General features: G+C 42.0%; 3 protein-coding genes across 5 annotated transcripts in view; 1 reads left to right on the top strand and 2 right to left on the bottom strand.

Annotated features, from left to right (window-relative positions):
* Window positions 1–394: 394 nt before the first annotated feature.
* Window positions 395–1,809, bottom strand: LOC134225075 (uncharacterized). Its single transcript, XM_062704859.1, has 4 exons — window positions 1,499–1,809; window positions 868–1,436; window positions 607–717; window positions 395–549 (listed from the first exon to the last, which is right to left on the bottom strand). Exons 1-4 carry the CDS (start codon window positions 1,733–1,735, stop codon window positions 411–413), a joined length of 1,056 nt encoding a protein of 351 aa, XP_062560843.1. The 5' UTR covers window positions 1,736–1,809; the 3' UTR covers window positions 395–410.
* Window positions 1,810–15,124: 13,315 nt separating this feature from the next.
* On the bottom strand, window positions 15,125–16,514 carry LOC134220889 (uncharacterized). Of its 2 annotated transcripts, none has more exons than XM_062700052.1 (4): window positions 16,265–16,514; window positions 15,600–16,198; window positions 15,423–15,533; window positions 15,125–15,356 (listed from the first exon to the last, which is right to left on the bottom strand). In XM_062700052.1, exons 1-4 carry the CDS (start codon window positions 16,406–16,408, stop codon window positions 15,218–15,220), a joined length of 993 nt encoding a protein of 330 aa, XP_062556036.1. In that variant the 5' UTR covers window positions 16,409–16,514; the 3' UTR covers window positions 15,125–15,217. The 2 variants fall into 2 exon arrangements, with proteins under 2 accessions (XP_062556036.1, XP_062556037.1); XM_062700053.1 differs by having other exon boundaries at window positions 16,382–16,505.
* Window positions 16,515–16,664: 150 nt separating this feature from the next.
* The window catches only part of LOC134224945 (uncharacterized), a 65,739-nt gene continuing 65,140 nt past the window's right edge, over window positions 16,665–17,263 (top strand). The window contains exon 1 of one of the 2 annotated variants that reach the window (XM_062704602.1): window positions 16,665–16,907. The gene's annotated coding sequence lies outside the window, so the exon portion shown is untranslated. Of the gene's footprint in view, window positions 16,966–17,263 lie in introns of both variants that reach the window. The other variant, XM_062704603.1, reaches the window with a different exon arrangement.

The following is a 17,263-nucleotide window of genomic DNA, read 5'->3' as shown; positions in this document are numbered from 1 at the left end:
CCGAATTTTATTTTGTTGCCCCCTGAAAATATTCTTTTTTGGCAAAAAAAATCCGAGGGGGAGGGGCAAAATAGTTCTTAAATATTTGTATCGGCCTTATTTTGTTTCATAATAATCAATAGGTGTTAGATCTAAAAAAGTTATAAACCAATAATTTTAAGCTTTTAAGCAACATCGGGAAAAAAATGTTGCCAAAAACGGAGGTAGACAAAAACGGGGGTAGACAAAAACGGGTGTTGCCAAAATCGGGATGGCACTTTAAAAAATCAGATTTCGTCATTCTCAAACTTTGCGGAATACGTCGGCTTTATTTCTAATGATCTGAAGCGAAATACCGAATATTCTCAAATAACATGGAAGGCACTAAAACTGTTTTATTTATTTGTGAATATTCGCTTGTCTTTAGTTTATCAAGGACTAAACTTCCCGAATAGGATCAAATATAATATACTAACGGAGCACTCTTTCCCATAAACATCGTGGCAATCCATGTTGTCGTGTCTCATTGCTTGACTATAGTCATCTTGGAGGTCATTTTTCAACGGAACACTGCAAATAAAGATTAGATTGGAATTACTGGAACTTGGTGACTGTTGTGGATCCAACCTGAACAAAATCCTCAGAATATCCATCATCATGGATCTACCTTTTGGTAGAAGAAAGCTCCGTGCTTCACATATGGCTCGCATTATACAAGATTTCATCTGAAGGCGATAGCTGAAAAGTATTGACAGTTTTAATTCAACATGGAACAAAAAAAAAACGTTCCTGAATTCGTGTATCAAATCACAGACCATTTTTCTAGTTCACGAATTCGAGAACGCCTTTTCTTTGTAAACCATAATAAAGATGCACATTAGTTCTTACCCTCCCCCAAGAAAATGTTCCAATGTGTGATACAAGTCTCGTTTTTCCCGATAGTGATAATAGTGTTCCCAATCACGATGGTGGCTAATATTGTATTTGTCTTCGCCTTCGACAAGATCATGTTCACTTGTCGCATCATCCGATCTTTTCATGCGATAGGAATTCGATGACTCGTAGCCCCATAGGTTAGATTTGTACGGATTGTAACTCGGAGAAATGCTTTGTCGGTAGTATTTGGGGTATGGATTGTATGTACCTTGCGGGAACCAATCTGTTCTGTCTTTGGCGTATCCCTGCGGAACCCACGTGTCTGGGTGGGCCTTGAGGTATTCTTGTACCTCGTTATCCGACAATTCATGCCCATAATGGTGATCGTGAGGGTCTGCCATTGCAAGCGGTGGTAAAGTTGGTGGGGGTGGAGGTTTTGGCTGTCCAGCAATTTCACCCAATTTAAGTTGCGTAATGCGGTTCTTATAATCTGGTAGTGGATGATACATATCTAGCTCTAAAATGGCGACATTTCCACCAGGTCCTTTGAATATCATTGATTTAACTCCGGACGCCGTCACCTATAGAGGGATTGGTACAGACTATTATCGTTCGAAAAAGGTTGAAACTCACCAAAACTCACCAGAAGGTTAGCACCAACTGGAAAAAGCAGAAACCTCTTTTTCCTTGATAATGTTTGATCAGCATTTGTTACATTAGGATTATACAATCCAGAATAATCTATCTCGTTCATCGAAACACCACAACTTTCATGAATTATTAAGAAAATTATCAAAAAAGATACTCTCATGGCTGATACTTTAATCTGGCTGCACCGTCGCGGTTCAGAAGATGTTTGATGCATAACTGTTATGCACATTTATGGGCCAGCTAGTGAAATATTTACTCTTCTCTAGATGCTAACAAGTTAAGTATGTTTGCGTACGTACTTCATGGCGTCTGGTAAATTGGATGAAATTGGCGATCACTTTCACGGGTGGCAACGTACATCGGCCGTCAATACGAAATCACCCGGAGAAGGCTGGCAACTGATATTAATAAGTTCATGCGGGATCTTGGCAAGGGTTTAACAACAAAAACGTTAGACTTCACCGATTTGACTCATACTTAACAGAGCAAAAATAAGTAAGTACAGTATATTTTGTTTTTTTTTTTTGCTAGCAGATTTACTCTTAACTTAAGGTAATGCATCATCTGAGGATTAGGCGTTTTTTTATTCTATTGTATATAAAGCCTGTCCACGTTAAATTTCGGACACCCATCGTATAGAACGATTTTTGAAAATTTTTACAAACCACTGAGACGATCAATTTACATGACAGCTGAATCTGTCTGCTTTATGTGCAGCTATCAGCATGTTTTAAACACGCCAAAATTGATGAAATGACGACAGATCGATTGGACATTAGCTAAGAGTCCGAAATTTAACGTGGACAGGCTTTATGGCTAAGGTACACAGTTAGTCTTGTAAGCAAAGATTTAACCTAAGGATAATTTCTAGATTAATCCCGGAAGCACAACTTGCAGACTTGTGTGACTAATAACGTTTTAATATGATATTCCAGCAAACTGATATATCCCGCAAGGCTGAGTAAATTCATTTTTATGTAGTGTGTTACGAAGTGGGATCTACAAAACCGACCTAATTAACCCTGCAGATGGTTGTAAGGCTTGAGTTATTTCCATTTGAGGCAAAACATTATGCAGCGGAAGAAGCCTTTGTAGCAATTGGTAAAAAAACTCGGTGTCGTTTGTCCTAGGACCTAGACTAAACCACTGGACCACTGGAAACAAAATCGAGCTAGGAAATAAGACATGTAGGGGAAACACACATGATCCGCACTTTTTGTTTCGGATGTTTCTCGAAGTAAAATGCTTAAATTTATACGATTTAAGATGGACTTAATGAACAATCTAATAAGTTATTCAAAAACATTATTGGAAGAAATTATTTTTTTATGAAAGTTTTCCAAAAGATTTCAAAACTTGCCATATCGGAGGGAATTGATTCCTTCATGAGCTTAACATATTATTTAAGGTTCATTCAAGTCTGATGAAAGGCCAAATTGGCTTTATTTCAAATCCTAACAATTCTTTATACTTGCCATAAGACGAGTTTGTACCATCCCATTTAATTCCACCATTTGATTGTACCTTGACAGATATGTATTTCGATCTCAACAGTAACGTCGTCTTCAGTTTCTCGTACTTGACTTAAGCCGAGTAAAGTACGAGACACTGAACTGAAGACGACCTTACTGTTGAGGTCGAAATACGTATCTGTCAAGGTACAATAAAGTGGTGGAATTAAATGGGATGGTACAAACTCGTCTAATGACAAATGAAGACATTCCACTAAAAAGCTAAAAATAATTTTCTTAACATTTCTAACGTGAACACAGTCGTGCAAAAGTGAAATGATAATAGAGAACAATGACACACAGAATGCCTGCTTTATAAACAAAGTCTGAATGCTGATCATGTTCACTCTATTGAAAGACAGTGGTCTTATTACCACAACCATGGTATTTCCAATAGGATCTCTCTTTGTGGCTGATACAGTCATGGTTGATCGATACATAAATATTAAATATATCTTTGATGCATTTAACCCTTCCGTTACCAACCCCCCTTTTGAAAACGAAAATAAAAATCTTTTTGGCTGTAACTTTTTCCCCTGTCATAAGACGAGTTTATACAATCCCATTGAATTCCACCACTTAATTGTATCTTGACAGATACGTATTTCGACCTCAAAAGTAAGGCCGTCTTCAGTGTCTCGTACTTGACTCGAGTCAAGTACGAGACACTGAAGACGGCCTTACTTTTGAGGTCGAAATACGTATCTGTCAAGATACATTTAAGTGTGGAATTCAATGGGATTGTATAAACTCGTCTTATGACAGGTGAAAACATTCCACTAAAAAGCACAAAATAATTTTCTTATGTAACTTTTTTGTCTTTTGACATTTTTTTCGCAACTTTCACCAAAAGAAGCGGAATTTATTCAAGTTTCAGTTGCTCTATGAATTTTTAGGACTGGCCACTTGATACCGGAGTTATTCCGGATTTAAAATGGGGGTTAGCTTTTGGCCATATGCCAGAACGCATACTTCGGAAATGATTATTTTAGATATTTTGAAGAGAAACGACGCATAAACTATACTATAAACTATGTATATAAATTTGATCGGTTCAAAATATGGCCGGTATTCCGAATTCCAGACGGTCCGCCGGAACCTGTTACAGGGTCACTTTTTCGGAAAGAGGCGAATACCATCATGCGGGATATCAAACTTCATGATTTCATAAGTTATGGAAATCCATGGTAGTTTTGTACTTCCTGGACTGTATTTGAACCTATTGGAACCCGTAAACTGATTTACCGAGTTTTGTTGTTTTAATTGGCTTTTTTTGGTGACAATTAAATCAAAACAGCAATTTAGCGTTACGCGTTTCGCTAGCCAATTAAAACAACAAATAAGTTTACACGGTGATTAAACCCCAGTCAGATTCACCGAGTACCTGTTCAAGGGTCAATTTTGGGAAACAAGCAAACCCCATCATGCGGCATATCAAACTTCATGATTTTAAATAGTTATGGCGTTCTTTGGTAGTTTTGTACTCGTCAATGACATTTGGGAGAACCGCAATTTCCCCGACGAGTGGAGAAAAAGCCATGTGATCCCCATCCCCAAAAATAACACGACGGTTCGGGATCCCTCCAAGTTTCGACCGATCTCCCTCACCTCCTGTGCCTGTAAGACCATGGAGCGGATGGTCAACCACCTGTTCCGTGAAAAATTGGAAGCAGATGGAAGATTCGACTTCCAACCGCACGCCTTTCGCCCAGGGTATGGCACCAGCACAAAATTTACCAACCTGGGCTGTGTGCTGCAGAGCGCGTCTAACGAAGGCAAGCATGTTGACCTGGTTTTGCCAAAGCCTTCAGCAGGACCTGGACACCCCTGGTCATTGCTGGACATTGCCAAAGCCTTCAGCAGGACCTGGACACCCCTGGTCCTCAACAAATTACAAGAATGGGGCATCGCTGGCCACATGCTTGCCTTAATCAAAAACTTCTTGACCGGTAGGCCCTTCACAGTCCTCATTGGCGGCTCTGCATCCGGAGAGTATGCCGAGGAAACTTGCGGTCACCCTTTCCCTGATTGCAATGAACGGGGTCTTCAGCATACTACCGGCCAACGTCCACCTCTTTGTCTACGCCGACGACACCTGCCTGGTTGTCGTAAGTGGAACTCCCGGGCGAACTACAGTCGCCTCTCCACATCTCGATATTGAAGGGACCATCGAGATAGGGAGAGATCGAGGAATGGAAGGAAAATTGAGATGGGCACTAGATCGAAAAAAGCTCGTTGCTATGAAAAACGACAACAAAACAAATGTCATCTCTTGTTGTTGGTATGTTTGTTATTGCCCAAAGATGGTCTAGTAGCCTAGAAATTTGATTATATCGACATAAGGAGAGAAAATCCTGAACAATATATCACCAGAACACATCGAGATAGAGAGATATCGAGATAGGAAGGTTATCGAGATGTAGAAAGCCCAAATGTATGTAGATTGAAGGGACCGAGAAAATCATCGACATAGGGAGAGATATCGAGGTATAGAACATCGAGATGTAGAGAGTCGACTGTAGTATTAAAGCAAAGGCGGCGGTTAGCGCAATCCACAGCTGTTCCATCTCCATTAGCATTACTATGAATGCGGGTAAGTGCATCCGGGGCCGGGCCACGTTTGCCATGGCCACCATCAAGTCGGAGGCCCGCCTATTAAGCTTGGCCACGACCCTATACCTAACCAAAAAATCGTTCGCGTTCTTGGCGTCGATATCGACCGGCGGCTTACCTTCTACACTTCCGGGCGGTGAAGATGGCCTGCAAGCCGCAAATCAGCCTGATGAAAACCCTGGCCGCAAAACACCATACCAACAACCGGCACACCAGGCTAAGTATAAGCCAAGCAACTATATGGGTTAGAGCTGACCTGTTCTGTGCGAAGGGACCTCATCAGCGTGCTTTCCCCAGTATTCAACAGCTACGTCCGATTGGCTTCCGGTCACCTTCCTTCCACGCCAGCTGAAGCAACTTGTGTCGAAGCCGAAATCTTCCCTTTCCGGCACAGACTCCTCACGGCCATCTGCTGCAAGGGAGCTTCCCATGCTGCGGTGACATCAGGAGAGTACGGGATCCCTCTCCTCGACGAGGCTGACCGGATCCTTAGAAGCGTGGCAAGCACCGGTCTCCCCCCAGTGGCGCGGGTCCACTGGCACGGAGCAAGAAGCTGGTCAATGCCTCCCGTCAAAATCGAAAACTCCATCGCCGCGCGCTTCCGAAGAGGCGACAACTCCGAGGAGCTAAGAAGGTCGGTCATCAAGCTCGTGGCCACTCGTTTCCGGAACCATACCGTACAATACACCGATGGTTCCATGTCTAGCAGAGGGGTAGGTTTCGGTGTTTCCGGTGCCAGGTCCGAGAGCCTACCGTCTTAGTGCAGCGTATTTTTCGCCGAAGCTGCAGCCATCTTCGTCGCTGCCACTCTTCCAGCAAACAAACCAATTGCGATCCTTACGGACTCGACCAATGGTGGCTGCCTCTAAAGCCACACACTAAAACACCCGTGGATCCAAGGAATCCTTGCAGGTATGGCTCCAGACACCTGTTTCGTGTACATTTCCGGACATTGCGGCATTAGGGGAAATGTGGAAACTGACGCCCTTGCCTGCGTGGGACATGAAGGCTCGCCCTATACCCATTCCGTCCCGCTGGCCGACGTTGAAAAATAGACGAGTGTCGTCGGCCAGGACTGGGCCCGGGCTTGGAACAGCAACAACGTCCAACCCCTAAGAAAGGTGAAAAGCACCACTGGTCCCTGGCACGATCTGACCTCGCAAAAACAGCAGACCATCATATCCAGACTCCGGACCGGGCATACCAGGGTCTCCCACAACTTCGGTGGGGGCCCTTTCCGGTCGGAATGTGACTTTTGCGAGGTTAGGAACAGCGTCGAGCACTTTGTATGCAGGTGCCCGAAATTTGACCACCCAGGAATCATTATGGTATTCCAGCTAGCATCCGGGATGCGCTAGCTGATGATGAAGCTAATACGGCTGCACTCTTTTGCTTCCTGAAGGATGCAGGTCTGTACTACGCGATATAGATCTGGACCTCTGCCTAAGGCGAACGGGCCTTCTTCGGATATAAGTCCCACCCCCTCAGTGAACGCCCTTTCAGTTCGGCTGAGCGGGCCTCAGCTTTCTTTTGTTCCCAGCCATTTTCATAACGACATCTGCCATGTCTTTGAACCATTTTTTCTACTTTTTTACCAAGGTTTCCCAAAATTGACCCTTGGGGAGTTCAGTGCGAGATTTCTCTTGTTTCGGACTGCAGAACGATGACGCGATCGGCCGAAATATTTGTTCTGCATTGCGCGGCCGGTAATAAAATTCAGTTCAGTGCGAGATTTCTCTTGTTTCGGACTGCAGAACGATGACGCGATCGGCCGAAATATTTGTTCTGCATTGCGCGGCCGGTAATAAAAATCAGTTCAGTGCGAGATTTCTCTTGTTTCGGACTGCAGAACGATGACGCGATCGGCCGAAATATTTGTTCTGCATTGCGCGGCCGGTAATAAAAATCAGTTCAGTGCGAGATTTCTTTTGTTTCGGACTGCAGAACGATGACGCGATCGGCCGAAATATTTGTTCTGCATTGCGCGGCCGGTAATAAAAATCAGTTCAGTGCGAGATTTCTCTTGTTTCGGACTGCAGAACGATGACGCGATCGGCCGAAATATTTGTTCTGCATTGCGCGGCCGGTAATAAAAATCAGTTCAGTGCGAGATTTCTCTTGTTTCGGACTGCAGAACAATGACGCGATCGGCCGAAATATTTGTTCTGCATTGCGCGGCCGGTAATAAAAATCAGTTCAGTGCGAGATTTCTCTTGTTTCGGACTGCAGAACGATCGCGCGATCGGCCGAAATATTTGTTCTGCATTGCGCGGCCGGTAATAAGAGTAGCTATCGAACAAGTAAGTGCAGTGCGTGTTTTAGTCGTCGGGAAAAAATAAAGTATTTTGTGTTCGGTGGCTCATGCGCATGTCGCGCGCGGTCGAAAAAAGCGAGTTCTTCAATAGTTTGCTGTAGCCATCGAGCAAGTGAGTACAGAGTGCTGCGCTTCCGTGCGGTCGTCCAAAACGCGAATCTCCTTAGCTTTCATATGCCACCGGGCGTGCATGTTTTTTAACTTTTAACTCGTATTAGTGTTATTTCCCATCCCATAGATCGCATCGCTTACCAAAGTGAATCCAGATAAATTATCCTTTGTAACTAAGACGATATCCTATCCCAAGACAATCGTGGAGATGCAGAGGTATACTCGGTCTCTAGTAGCAACGAGAGTCGGACTAACAATCCTTCCATTCCTATATGACCGTAAGGACGTGGCCGGCGCCGTTATTGACTTTAAATATTTGAGCTCCCGAAACGTGTACATTGAGAATGGGTAGCTAATCCCAAGCCCCATTCATTGTGTTTTCTGTACAATTTCGCAAGTTCAGTCAATCACGGAGTAGCAACTACGAATTGTGCGGTCATAATGCTCATGCTCATGCTCAGGTTTCCCAAAATTGACCCTTGAACCGGTACTCAGCAAATCAGTTTACCGGTTCAAATCGGTTCAAACACGGTCATGGAATGGCATCCCGAATAAAAAATACAGTAGAATAACAATACAATTTATTGTAACACTACTATTAATAACATTAAATTGGCAATAGATTGTATTGTAAATTAAACCATAGAAATACATTAGAATGCATTGATATGAACCATTTACTCAAATGTAAATGAAGTTTTCGCAATAGAATGTACGGGTTGTTAAGTATCGTAACTATACAAAATCTGAGATTTTTCCATACATTTTTTTCGTCACACAATAGAGTGTATGGTTAATATATTGTTGAAGTATCCGAACAAAACTGTTCAAAATACAATGGATTGTATTGTATTTGTATAGTAAAACAATACGATTTTTGACTTCTCAGTTGTGACAGCTTTACTGTTCAACAATGCAATTTAAAGGGAAAAATGCATATTTGGCGCTTTGAGGCAAATATTGTTATATAGTTTATATGCAATGTAAAGACACGTTTCAAAAGTTATCAATGTATGAATCTTATGTACGAAAATGTTTAAAAAACAATTGCAAGTATTGCTACCAGAGTCTCTTAATTCTCGTGTATACATAGATGAGACAGTGTGCCATGAGCTACAAAAGCTCACGTAGCACCAATTCAGTGCGACGAGAGAAGCTAGCGCGCGCATAAAATAACTGAGTGAGCATGTCTCAATGTACGTCTCATGAGACTCATCTCATGCGCTAGCAATGCATAGCTGGCGTTACTTAGGCGACGATATTATTGAATGAAAATTTCCTGCCCTTTTGCCCTTTACGCACTTTTGCTGTTGTTTGCAAAGGTTTGCCATGGCAAACAGCGCATGAGCTGATCGCATTGAGATGTATCAATGCGACTCACCAATGTTAATGTGAGGTACACAAGCCTCGTGAGACTCACGTGCGCTCAATTTTATGTGCGCGTAGCAGTCGTTGCTCAATCTCATTCTTTTTTGTACGCGTGCATGATGTCTGATTGTTACATTAGTGAAATATGTTGATGTATTGTATCCTCAGTGTGGATACAATCTGTGCAAGCATCAAGCAACAATATATCCTATTGTATACCGTACATTCTATGGTAATTCAATTGTTTACACAATTGAACCAATAGTACATTTTTATCCGGGATAGCTTTCGAAATCGTGAAGTTTGATACGCCGCATGATGGGGTTTGCTTATTTCCCAAAATTAACCCTTGAACCGGTACTCGGTAAGTCAGTTTACCGGTTCCAATCGGTTAAAATACGGTCCCGGAAGTATAAAACTACCATAGAATACCATAACTTTTGAAATCATGAAGTTTGATATGCCGCATGATGGTATTCGCCTATTTCAGTAAAGTGACCCCGTAACAGGTTCCGGCGGAACGTCTGGATTCCGGAATACAGGCCATATTTCGGACCGATCAAATTCCTGATCAAATTTGGTATAGTTTATGCGTCGTTTCTCTTCAAAATATCTAAAATAATCATTTCCGAAGTATGCGTTCTGGCATATGGCCAAAAGCTAACACCCATTTTAAATCCGGAATAACTCCGGTATCAAGTGGCCAGTCCTAAAAATTCATAGAGCAACTGAAACTTGAATAAATTCCGCTTCTTTTGGTGAAAGTTGCGAAAAAAATGTCAAAAGACAAAAAAGTTACAGCCAAAAAGATTTTTATTTTCGTTTTCAAAAGGGGGTTGGTAACGGAAGGGTTAAATCTAATTATCCTGTTAAAATTAGCCCCACCAGCCATGACCAGTGGTAGATATCCCAGAGTGCCTATTTTGGGAAGAACAAAAACTGTCTGTGATGCATCGCGGTCGCCAAACTACTAGGGGAGATACGTATGAAATGCGCCGGTTAGGTAAAATGCGCCACCACGTTTTCTTGCTTAATTCTGTCTCAAGAACGTGAGCGGCTGAAGTCAAAAAACATTTGCAAGCCAACCTTCTAAGACGAGTTTAGTACTCTGCATAGGGGCTTCTACGGTCCCGCAACATGTAGACGGAAACGAAAGCTGCTTTGTATAAAAATCTGCTTTGCTTACGGACATGGAACGTAGGCGTCAAAAGATGTCCTCAGGCAGAAATGTTTCACCCGACCCGTGGTGAATTCACTCTATTTCACTTGCTGCTCATTTGCTTCAGGTTTGGAGCCTCTGGTGTTTAATTGGGGATGCTTAGTCGGAATGAGGACACCGGTACCCTTCCGAAAAAGAACCGTGTATTGATCAGCAAGGCGAACTTTCCGGCCATTCCAGCTCCCCATCAAATAGTTTCAGTCCTCTCACTGTTACAGCTGCAAAAACGACTGGTAGCGGCAGCTGCGTCGGTTGAAGCTCCAGCTCCCTTTGCTCCAATCGACGGAAACCTCCTCATGGATTCCGCCGACAGTCGGGGAACGTAACTATCCCACCAGGAAAATCTGCCCCCTTTACACCTCGGAGCAATGGATGCCGATTCCCCCTCTCGAATGCGTGATTGTCTAACCCGTTTCGACCAGGTCTCTTGGCATGTTTATAATTGAAAACGGCTGCTATGGTGAGCCTGGTCAACTGGACTGGAACGTTTGCTCGCTGAAGAACAAAACAATGAAACAGAAGGATTTCCTTGAGGAGAAGAAGATAGACGTGGTGTTAATCACCGAAGTAATCGTCAACATCCTGCGTTTTCACATTGTGAGACTGGATCGGCCAACCAGGGGAGGTGGTGTGGCCATCTTGGCGCTACAACATCAACTGTCTCCTGCTGCAATCTTTCAGCTGAGTGCCATCGGTGTAGAATTTGTCCTACATGCTGTCCAACTAAAGCAAAGGCCGGAGATGATTATCGGCTGCCCTTCGAAGGGACCTCGTGAAGTTAACACGGAGACAAGGTCAGTATATCATTTCCGGCGATATGGAAGAAAGCCACTACACGATCCTGAGCCCGGGTTCCTCCACTTGGCTGAGTCGATATATCTTGACCCATACATCTTGACTACCAGCGATATCCCATTACATCCGAGGAAGTCGACGAGCAGTGTCACGCCATTCAAAAGGCGCACTCTCAGGCCAGTAAATAAAATGTACCAACGGCTCGACAGGCAAGCAACCCTTGACCTCATTAGACAACAATGGCTCTAAGGATCGTTTGCATAGGCGCCAACTTTGGTGGGTAGCACTTCTTGCAGGACTTCTACCGTTCTCCTCAAAAAGGAAATAGTCTTCATCGAATTAGGTTTCAATAAACGGAAAAGGGAGTGGAAAAGTTCAAACTGCATTAACAATCGATGTGTCACAGGGAAACAGTGATGATACTACATGCTTTGCGAGCATCAGTTAACGTTTGTACGCAGATCTCTGACAAAAATAGGAGAAAGGCAAAAAAGAGAGAAATGATTGTTCGTTTATTTAGCCTAGCCTATTTTAGCATACCAAGCGTGTATAACACTTCCAGAGTCACGTTTCTTTGTGATATGTACAATCAATATCATCTTATTTTTAATTTAGTAAGAGAGGCATAGAAGCTAACGAACTCGTGGTGACTCGAGGCATTTTTTTGTTGTTGAATGGGGCTAAGAAATTATTTTTAACTGGGCGTACTTGAAAAAGATCTTTTCATCGCTGTTGTACTAAGCTTCTCAGGGTTTAGCAATCCGTGGTCACAATGATGATGCAAGTAATTTCGTAAATCTGCTGAATTTTCGCAGTGAAGATGCAGGGGAGCTGAAATCTTAGCTGAAACGCGAATCGTATACTTGATGTAGCCAGGGAATCCAAAATGAAATGTTCGATCTTCTTAGCCATACTCTGCTTCGGAAACTCCTTGAGTTGGTCAAGTTGGCTGTTGACTATGCTATTATGTGCGAAGAGACAGCGGACATTTCAAGGAAGGAACAGTTTTCATTTTGCATCCGTTTTGCCGGAAATCCTATGGAAGCCGAAGAAATTTTCCTTGATTTCTATGAAGTGGAATGTACAACCTCCGCCATGCTTTATTCCGTCATCAAGGAAAAACTTATCCCGTTTGAGTTTCCGCTGTCCAACTGTAGAAGGCAGTGTTATGACGGAGCAAGGAATATGGCTGGTGGCAAAAATGAAGTGCAAGCTAACGTCGAATTCGTTTTTAAACCCGGGTCAGTGCCAACCCGAACCCTGAATAAAAAAAACGTTTTCATTTTCATCTATCATTGGATATGTTGGTGTGCGTAGCATCGTGTTTGTTTTGATATGAAACATATGATCCAGGACATCCAGTGCAGTGGGAGTGCGTTGGCCTTTTTCCGCTGGATTTTGGGCCCCGTGCATTTTAAATGAAGCCAGGATTTTGATTTTCTGTTCCCAAATACCGAAAATATATGTAAAAATCTGTGGACCAAATTCCCGAGGTGTGAGGCTATCTTACTACTAGGAGTTCCTTCTGAAATTCCTAATCTTTCAATAGTCCAACATGCAAAACTCAACAACGTTTCCGCAGGAAATTCCTTCAGGAATTTACTTGAAGTTTCCTTCAGAAACTCCCCCGCAAGTTTCATCCTTACATGTTCCTTGAGGAATTCCTCCGGAAGTACCTTGAGAGATTCCTCCGATGGTTTATACATGATTTCCTCCCGAAGTTCCTTCAAGGATTCCTCCGGAAGTTCCTCCAGGTATTATTTCGGGAGTTCTTCAAGTAATTCCTCCGGAAGTTCCTTAAGGAACTCCTCCATTATTTCCTCCAGGAATTTCTTCGAACAAATTCATGCTTCCTGGAAGAACTTCCGTAGGAATTTCTGTGTTAGCTTCCAGTGAAACTCGTGAAGGAACTTCCGGGGGAATTTCTGGAGGATTTTGCGGAGGATTTCTTTGAAGAACTTCCAGAAGAGCTCCTGCTCCTCCACTTCCAGAGGAATTTCTCAAGAATCTTCCGGAGGAATTGCTCAATTACTCCGGGGGCATTAATGTACGAAAGTTACGAAGCAATTCCTGATGGAAACTTCGAGTAAGTTCTTGTATTTCAGAAGGATTTCCTGGAGGAGTTATTGCAGGAATTTACAAATTAATTCCTGGAGCAACTTCCAGAGAAAATCCTGGAACAGCATTCAACGATTTTCATAGAGGAATCCTTTGGAAAAAAATATGGAGGAATGCCTGAAAGATGTTCTGGATATTATTTAAGAAAGAATTCTATTCAGTATCCCTCAAAAGTATTTTTCTGTCAATTCTTAGCGGATTTTGTGAATGGGTTTGCCAATTTCCAAGCTAATTGCTTCCACCGACCTAATTTAGGACACAATCTGTGAGGAAATCCCTGAATGAACCTCTGAATAACTTTTTAAAACTGAATCAAGACAACCGTACCGGATTAACTTCATTTAAAACTACAATAACAAATATACATAACACATATACAAATACACTTTGACAGCACTTAGGTTGGAACTGGTTCCAACTGGTGAAGGATCTGATCAACTTTGTTAGCTATTCACCAAAACGGCTCCCGATGTTCCAGTGTATAAAGTCAGATGATTCCACCAAACTTCGACCTTTGTGCCCAACAAGATGGACTGGGCAGTCAAATTCGTGTCTATGTCATCTGTTTTATCAAACTATTCCGCTTTAGTTGAATTTTTCATGAATTTGGCTGAAAGTGATGCTTCTGATGCTGGTGCAAAAGCTGCTGGGCTTTGAGAATGACTTTTACTTTACCTTGATGGTACTAGTAAAATTATTCGGGTACATTGACACGGTGAACCCAAAGAAAATTGTTGCGTCTGGAGGAAGCATACCGAATGATCGAAACGTTGAAGGCAATTTTGAACTTCTGTAAAAAGGAGTTTTCCGAGGTTTGGGAAAGAGTATCATCTGCTTGATGCCACCCGAGGTAGAATCTCCGAAGTTACCACAAATGAGCCGATCAATCACAGAGACGAAAATCAATCGCAGAGTCGATTGAGGAAAATCAGAAATCAGTATCAAGACATTATCAAAAAGATTCTGGAATCACTTGACGCTCGATTTTAAACTGAATCGCTTGAGTTCCTTTTGGAAATTGAAAAGTTTTTGCTGGGAGACGACACAAGCAAAGCAAAAATTCTGTGTTTTTATGAGGGTGATGTTTATCCGGAACGCTTGCTGCTGCATCGGGGAATGTTTTTGCAAACTTTGAAGTGTTGAGAATATCTCAGATATTGTTGACTACTTCAAGAAAGAACTGCATTTGATTGAACTTCTTCCAGAGCTTGTAAAACTTCTGAATATATTTGTGACGATTCTGACATGTTCTGCAACACATGAGCGAAGTAATCTTGCTTTCCGCAAGCAAATAATCGTCCTTGTTATTGAATACGACATGCTGATTCTGGAAAGCTGCCAAAAACTCAGCATCTGAAACCTTAACGGGCTAAAAACAAGAACCTAAAGATGATCCTCCCACCGCTTGGCCGGAATAAACATTCTACACAAACGCTTTGGTAAGTGTAAGGAAAGATTAAGGGTTCGTTGCTTAATTAAGAGTTCCGAATAGCCCAAGAAAATTGATATTGCAAATGTTTAGTGTATATAGTAGGTAAATTTGAAAAGATATTCCCAATTATTCCTTACTAATACGTCATTTATTGTCTATTACTACTATTTGAAATTTATCATTAGAAATAATGCACGTTTGTGACTTGTTTTTTCCTGTTTATAGCTATCTCACGAACTAAACTTTCCGAACAGAATTAAATATAATATACTGACAGAACATTCGTTCCTGTAAGCCTCATGACAATCCATATTGCCGTTTCTCATGGCTTTGCTGTAATCATCGGTGAGTTCATCCTTCAACGGAATGCTGCAAACAAATGTCACGTTTAATTTTATATCTTTTCTCTTTGTCTGGAATTAAGTTTTAACCAACCTGAAGAAAATTCTTATAACGTCAAACATCATAGACCGACCCTTTGGCGGAAGATAGCTTCGTGCTTCACATATGGCTCGCATGATACAGGGTTTTATTCGGAAGTTATGGCTGGAAAGTAGAAGAAGTGGTTTCTTATTTTCACGACGTTTACTGGCGATTCGCACATGTTCTTACCTCTCTTCAAATGCGTGTTCAAGTGTATGAAACAAGTCTCTCTTTTCCCGGTAGTGGTAGTAATGTTCCCAATCCTGATAGTTGCTAATATTATATTTATCTCCCTGTTCGACAAAACCGTGATCAGGTTCAACTTCACCTGAGCCTTCAATATTGTAGGTGTTTGGTAATTCATTTTGTAAATATTTACTTTTTTGAGGGATGGAGGTCGGAGCAACGCTTTGTTGGTCAATAATTAGTTGGTTGGTTCGATAAGGACTGTACGTTTTCTGTGGGAAACGATCTGATCTATCCTTGCTGTATCCTAGAGGAACCCACGTTTCTGGGTGGGTCTTGAGGTACTCCTGTAGCTCCATTTGCGATACTTCATGTTCATGGTGATGATCGTTAGAATCTGGTGATGCAAGTGGTATTGGAACTATCTTTGATGTTGTTGGTGACATCGAAGGAGCAAAAGGTGGAGGCGCTATTTCGCCCAATTTAAATTGGGAAAAACGCCTCTTATAATCAGGAAGAGGATGATATAAATCGAACTCTACCATTGCAACGTTACCTCCAGGACCGGTGAATAAAACTCCCTTCAAGAGAGATGCTGTTACCTGAAAAGATGAACGATGTTGCGAATATTTATCCACATTTAACTAGCTCAGGTGATGCGGCCTTACTATCAAGGAAGATCCCGTTGGGAAAAGCAAGAACCTTTTCTTTCTTGATAACAACTGGTATTCACAGGAATCATTTGCTTTCTTGGTCGATGTATTCGAACCTTCGTGGATAATTACCAAAACAAGTAGAAACAATGCTCTCATCGTTGATAATGTCGTTCGACTTGGTAGCTGTATATCACTGATCCGCACCGGAATGAATGTGTTAGATAAATAAGAGTCATGCACATTTTTGTTCCAGTTAACGCAATATTCGCACTTCATAAGCCGCTGTCACTGTGGCCAGACTAAGGGCGTGTAATATGTCAGTCGGTTATCTTGAAGTCATTTCTCTTTTCGTGAATTTGGCTGACTCCATAGTCTAAACGTAGTATACATCGTGTGTCATCAAGTTACGATTGTTTGCGTATGCACTTCATAGTCACTGGTAAATTAAAGCAAATTAGCGATAACTTTCACGGTTAACCCAAAAACTGGTCCGCGGTATCCACGTTAATCGTTCATGTGAACGGTAGGTTAACGCATCTGTTTAAAATAAATTGGTTTTATCCACTTCAAAGTGATACTTCAAAACATCGTACCGTCTGTTCAACGCAATTTGTTACAATCATTTGCCATGTGCTATAGTTGCTACAGTTTGAAGGTGAGTTGCCTACCGAAAAATGATTCCGTTTGGCAGCAAATGGGTAGTCGATAGCTGGGTGAGTTGATCGTACTCTTATTTGCTCATATCGAAAGCTCTTGAATCTAATAGACTAATGTTTCAGTGTGCTAAAGTATTCGTTTTGCTCCATTTGGTTGAACTGCACTCGAGGTTTTTTGTTTATTTTCCCAGCTCCATTCAAATCGAAATCGATTGAAAACGAACTCCAAATAGTGAATTGATAAAAATATCTGCTTTTGGCACCTGCTACACTACGCCAGTATAAGTGATACATGCAAATATAAGTAAATTATCTAGAAGATGAAATTCCCCGAACAAAACTTTCGAATATGGAA

The sequence above is a fragment of the Armigeres subalbatus genome, chromosome 3 (genome assembly GCF_024139115.2).
Source record: "Armigeres subalbatus isolate Guangzhou_Male chromosome 3, GZ_Asu_2, whole genome shotgun sequence".
Taxonomy (NCBI): Eukaryota; Metazoa; Arthropoda; class Insecta; order Diptera; family Culicidae; genus Armigeres; species Armigeres subalbatus.
Note: the sequence above shows the minus strand (reverse complement) of the source record. Positions and strands in the feature narration are given on the sequence as shown.

Excerpts from the sequence above, each read along its gene's own strand:
- LOC134220889 (XM_062700052.1), bottom strand. The coding sequence starts at position 16,408 with ATGAGAGCATTGTTTCTACTTGTTTTGGTAATTATCCACGAAGGTTCG. Across the intron at positions 16,199-16,264 it reads CAACGGGATCTTCCTTGATA|GTAACAGCATCTCTCTTGAA; the intron begins GTAAGGCCGCAT and ends TCATCTTTTCAG. Across the intron at positions 15,534-15,599 it reads GAACACGCATTTGAAGAGAG|CCATAACTTCCGAATAAAAC; the intron begins GTAAGAACATGT and ends TCTACTTTCCAG.
- LOC134225075 (XM_062704859.1), bottom strand. The coding sequence starts at position 1,735 with ATGTGCATAACAGTTATGCATCAAACATCTTCTGAACCGCGACGGTGC. Across the intron at positions 718-867 it reads GAACATTTTCTTGGGGGAGG|CTATCGCCTTCAGATGAAAT; the intron begins GTAAGAACTAAT and ends AATACTTTTCAG. Across the intron at positions 550-606 it reads ATTCTGAGGATTTTGTTCAG|TGTTCCGTTGAAAAATGACC; the intron begins GTTGGATCCACA and ends CTTTATTTGCAG.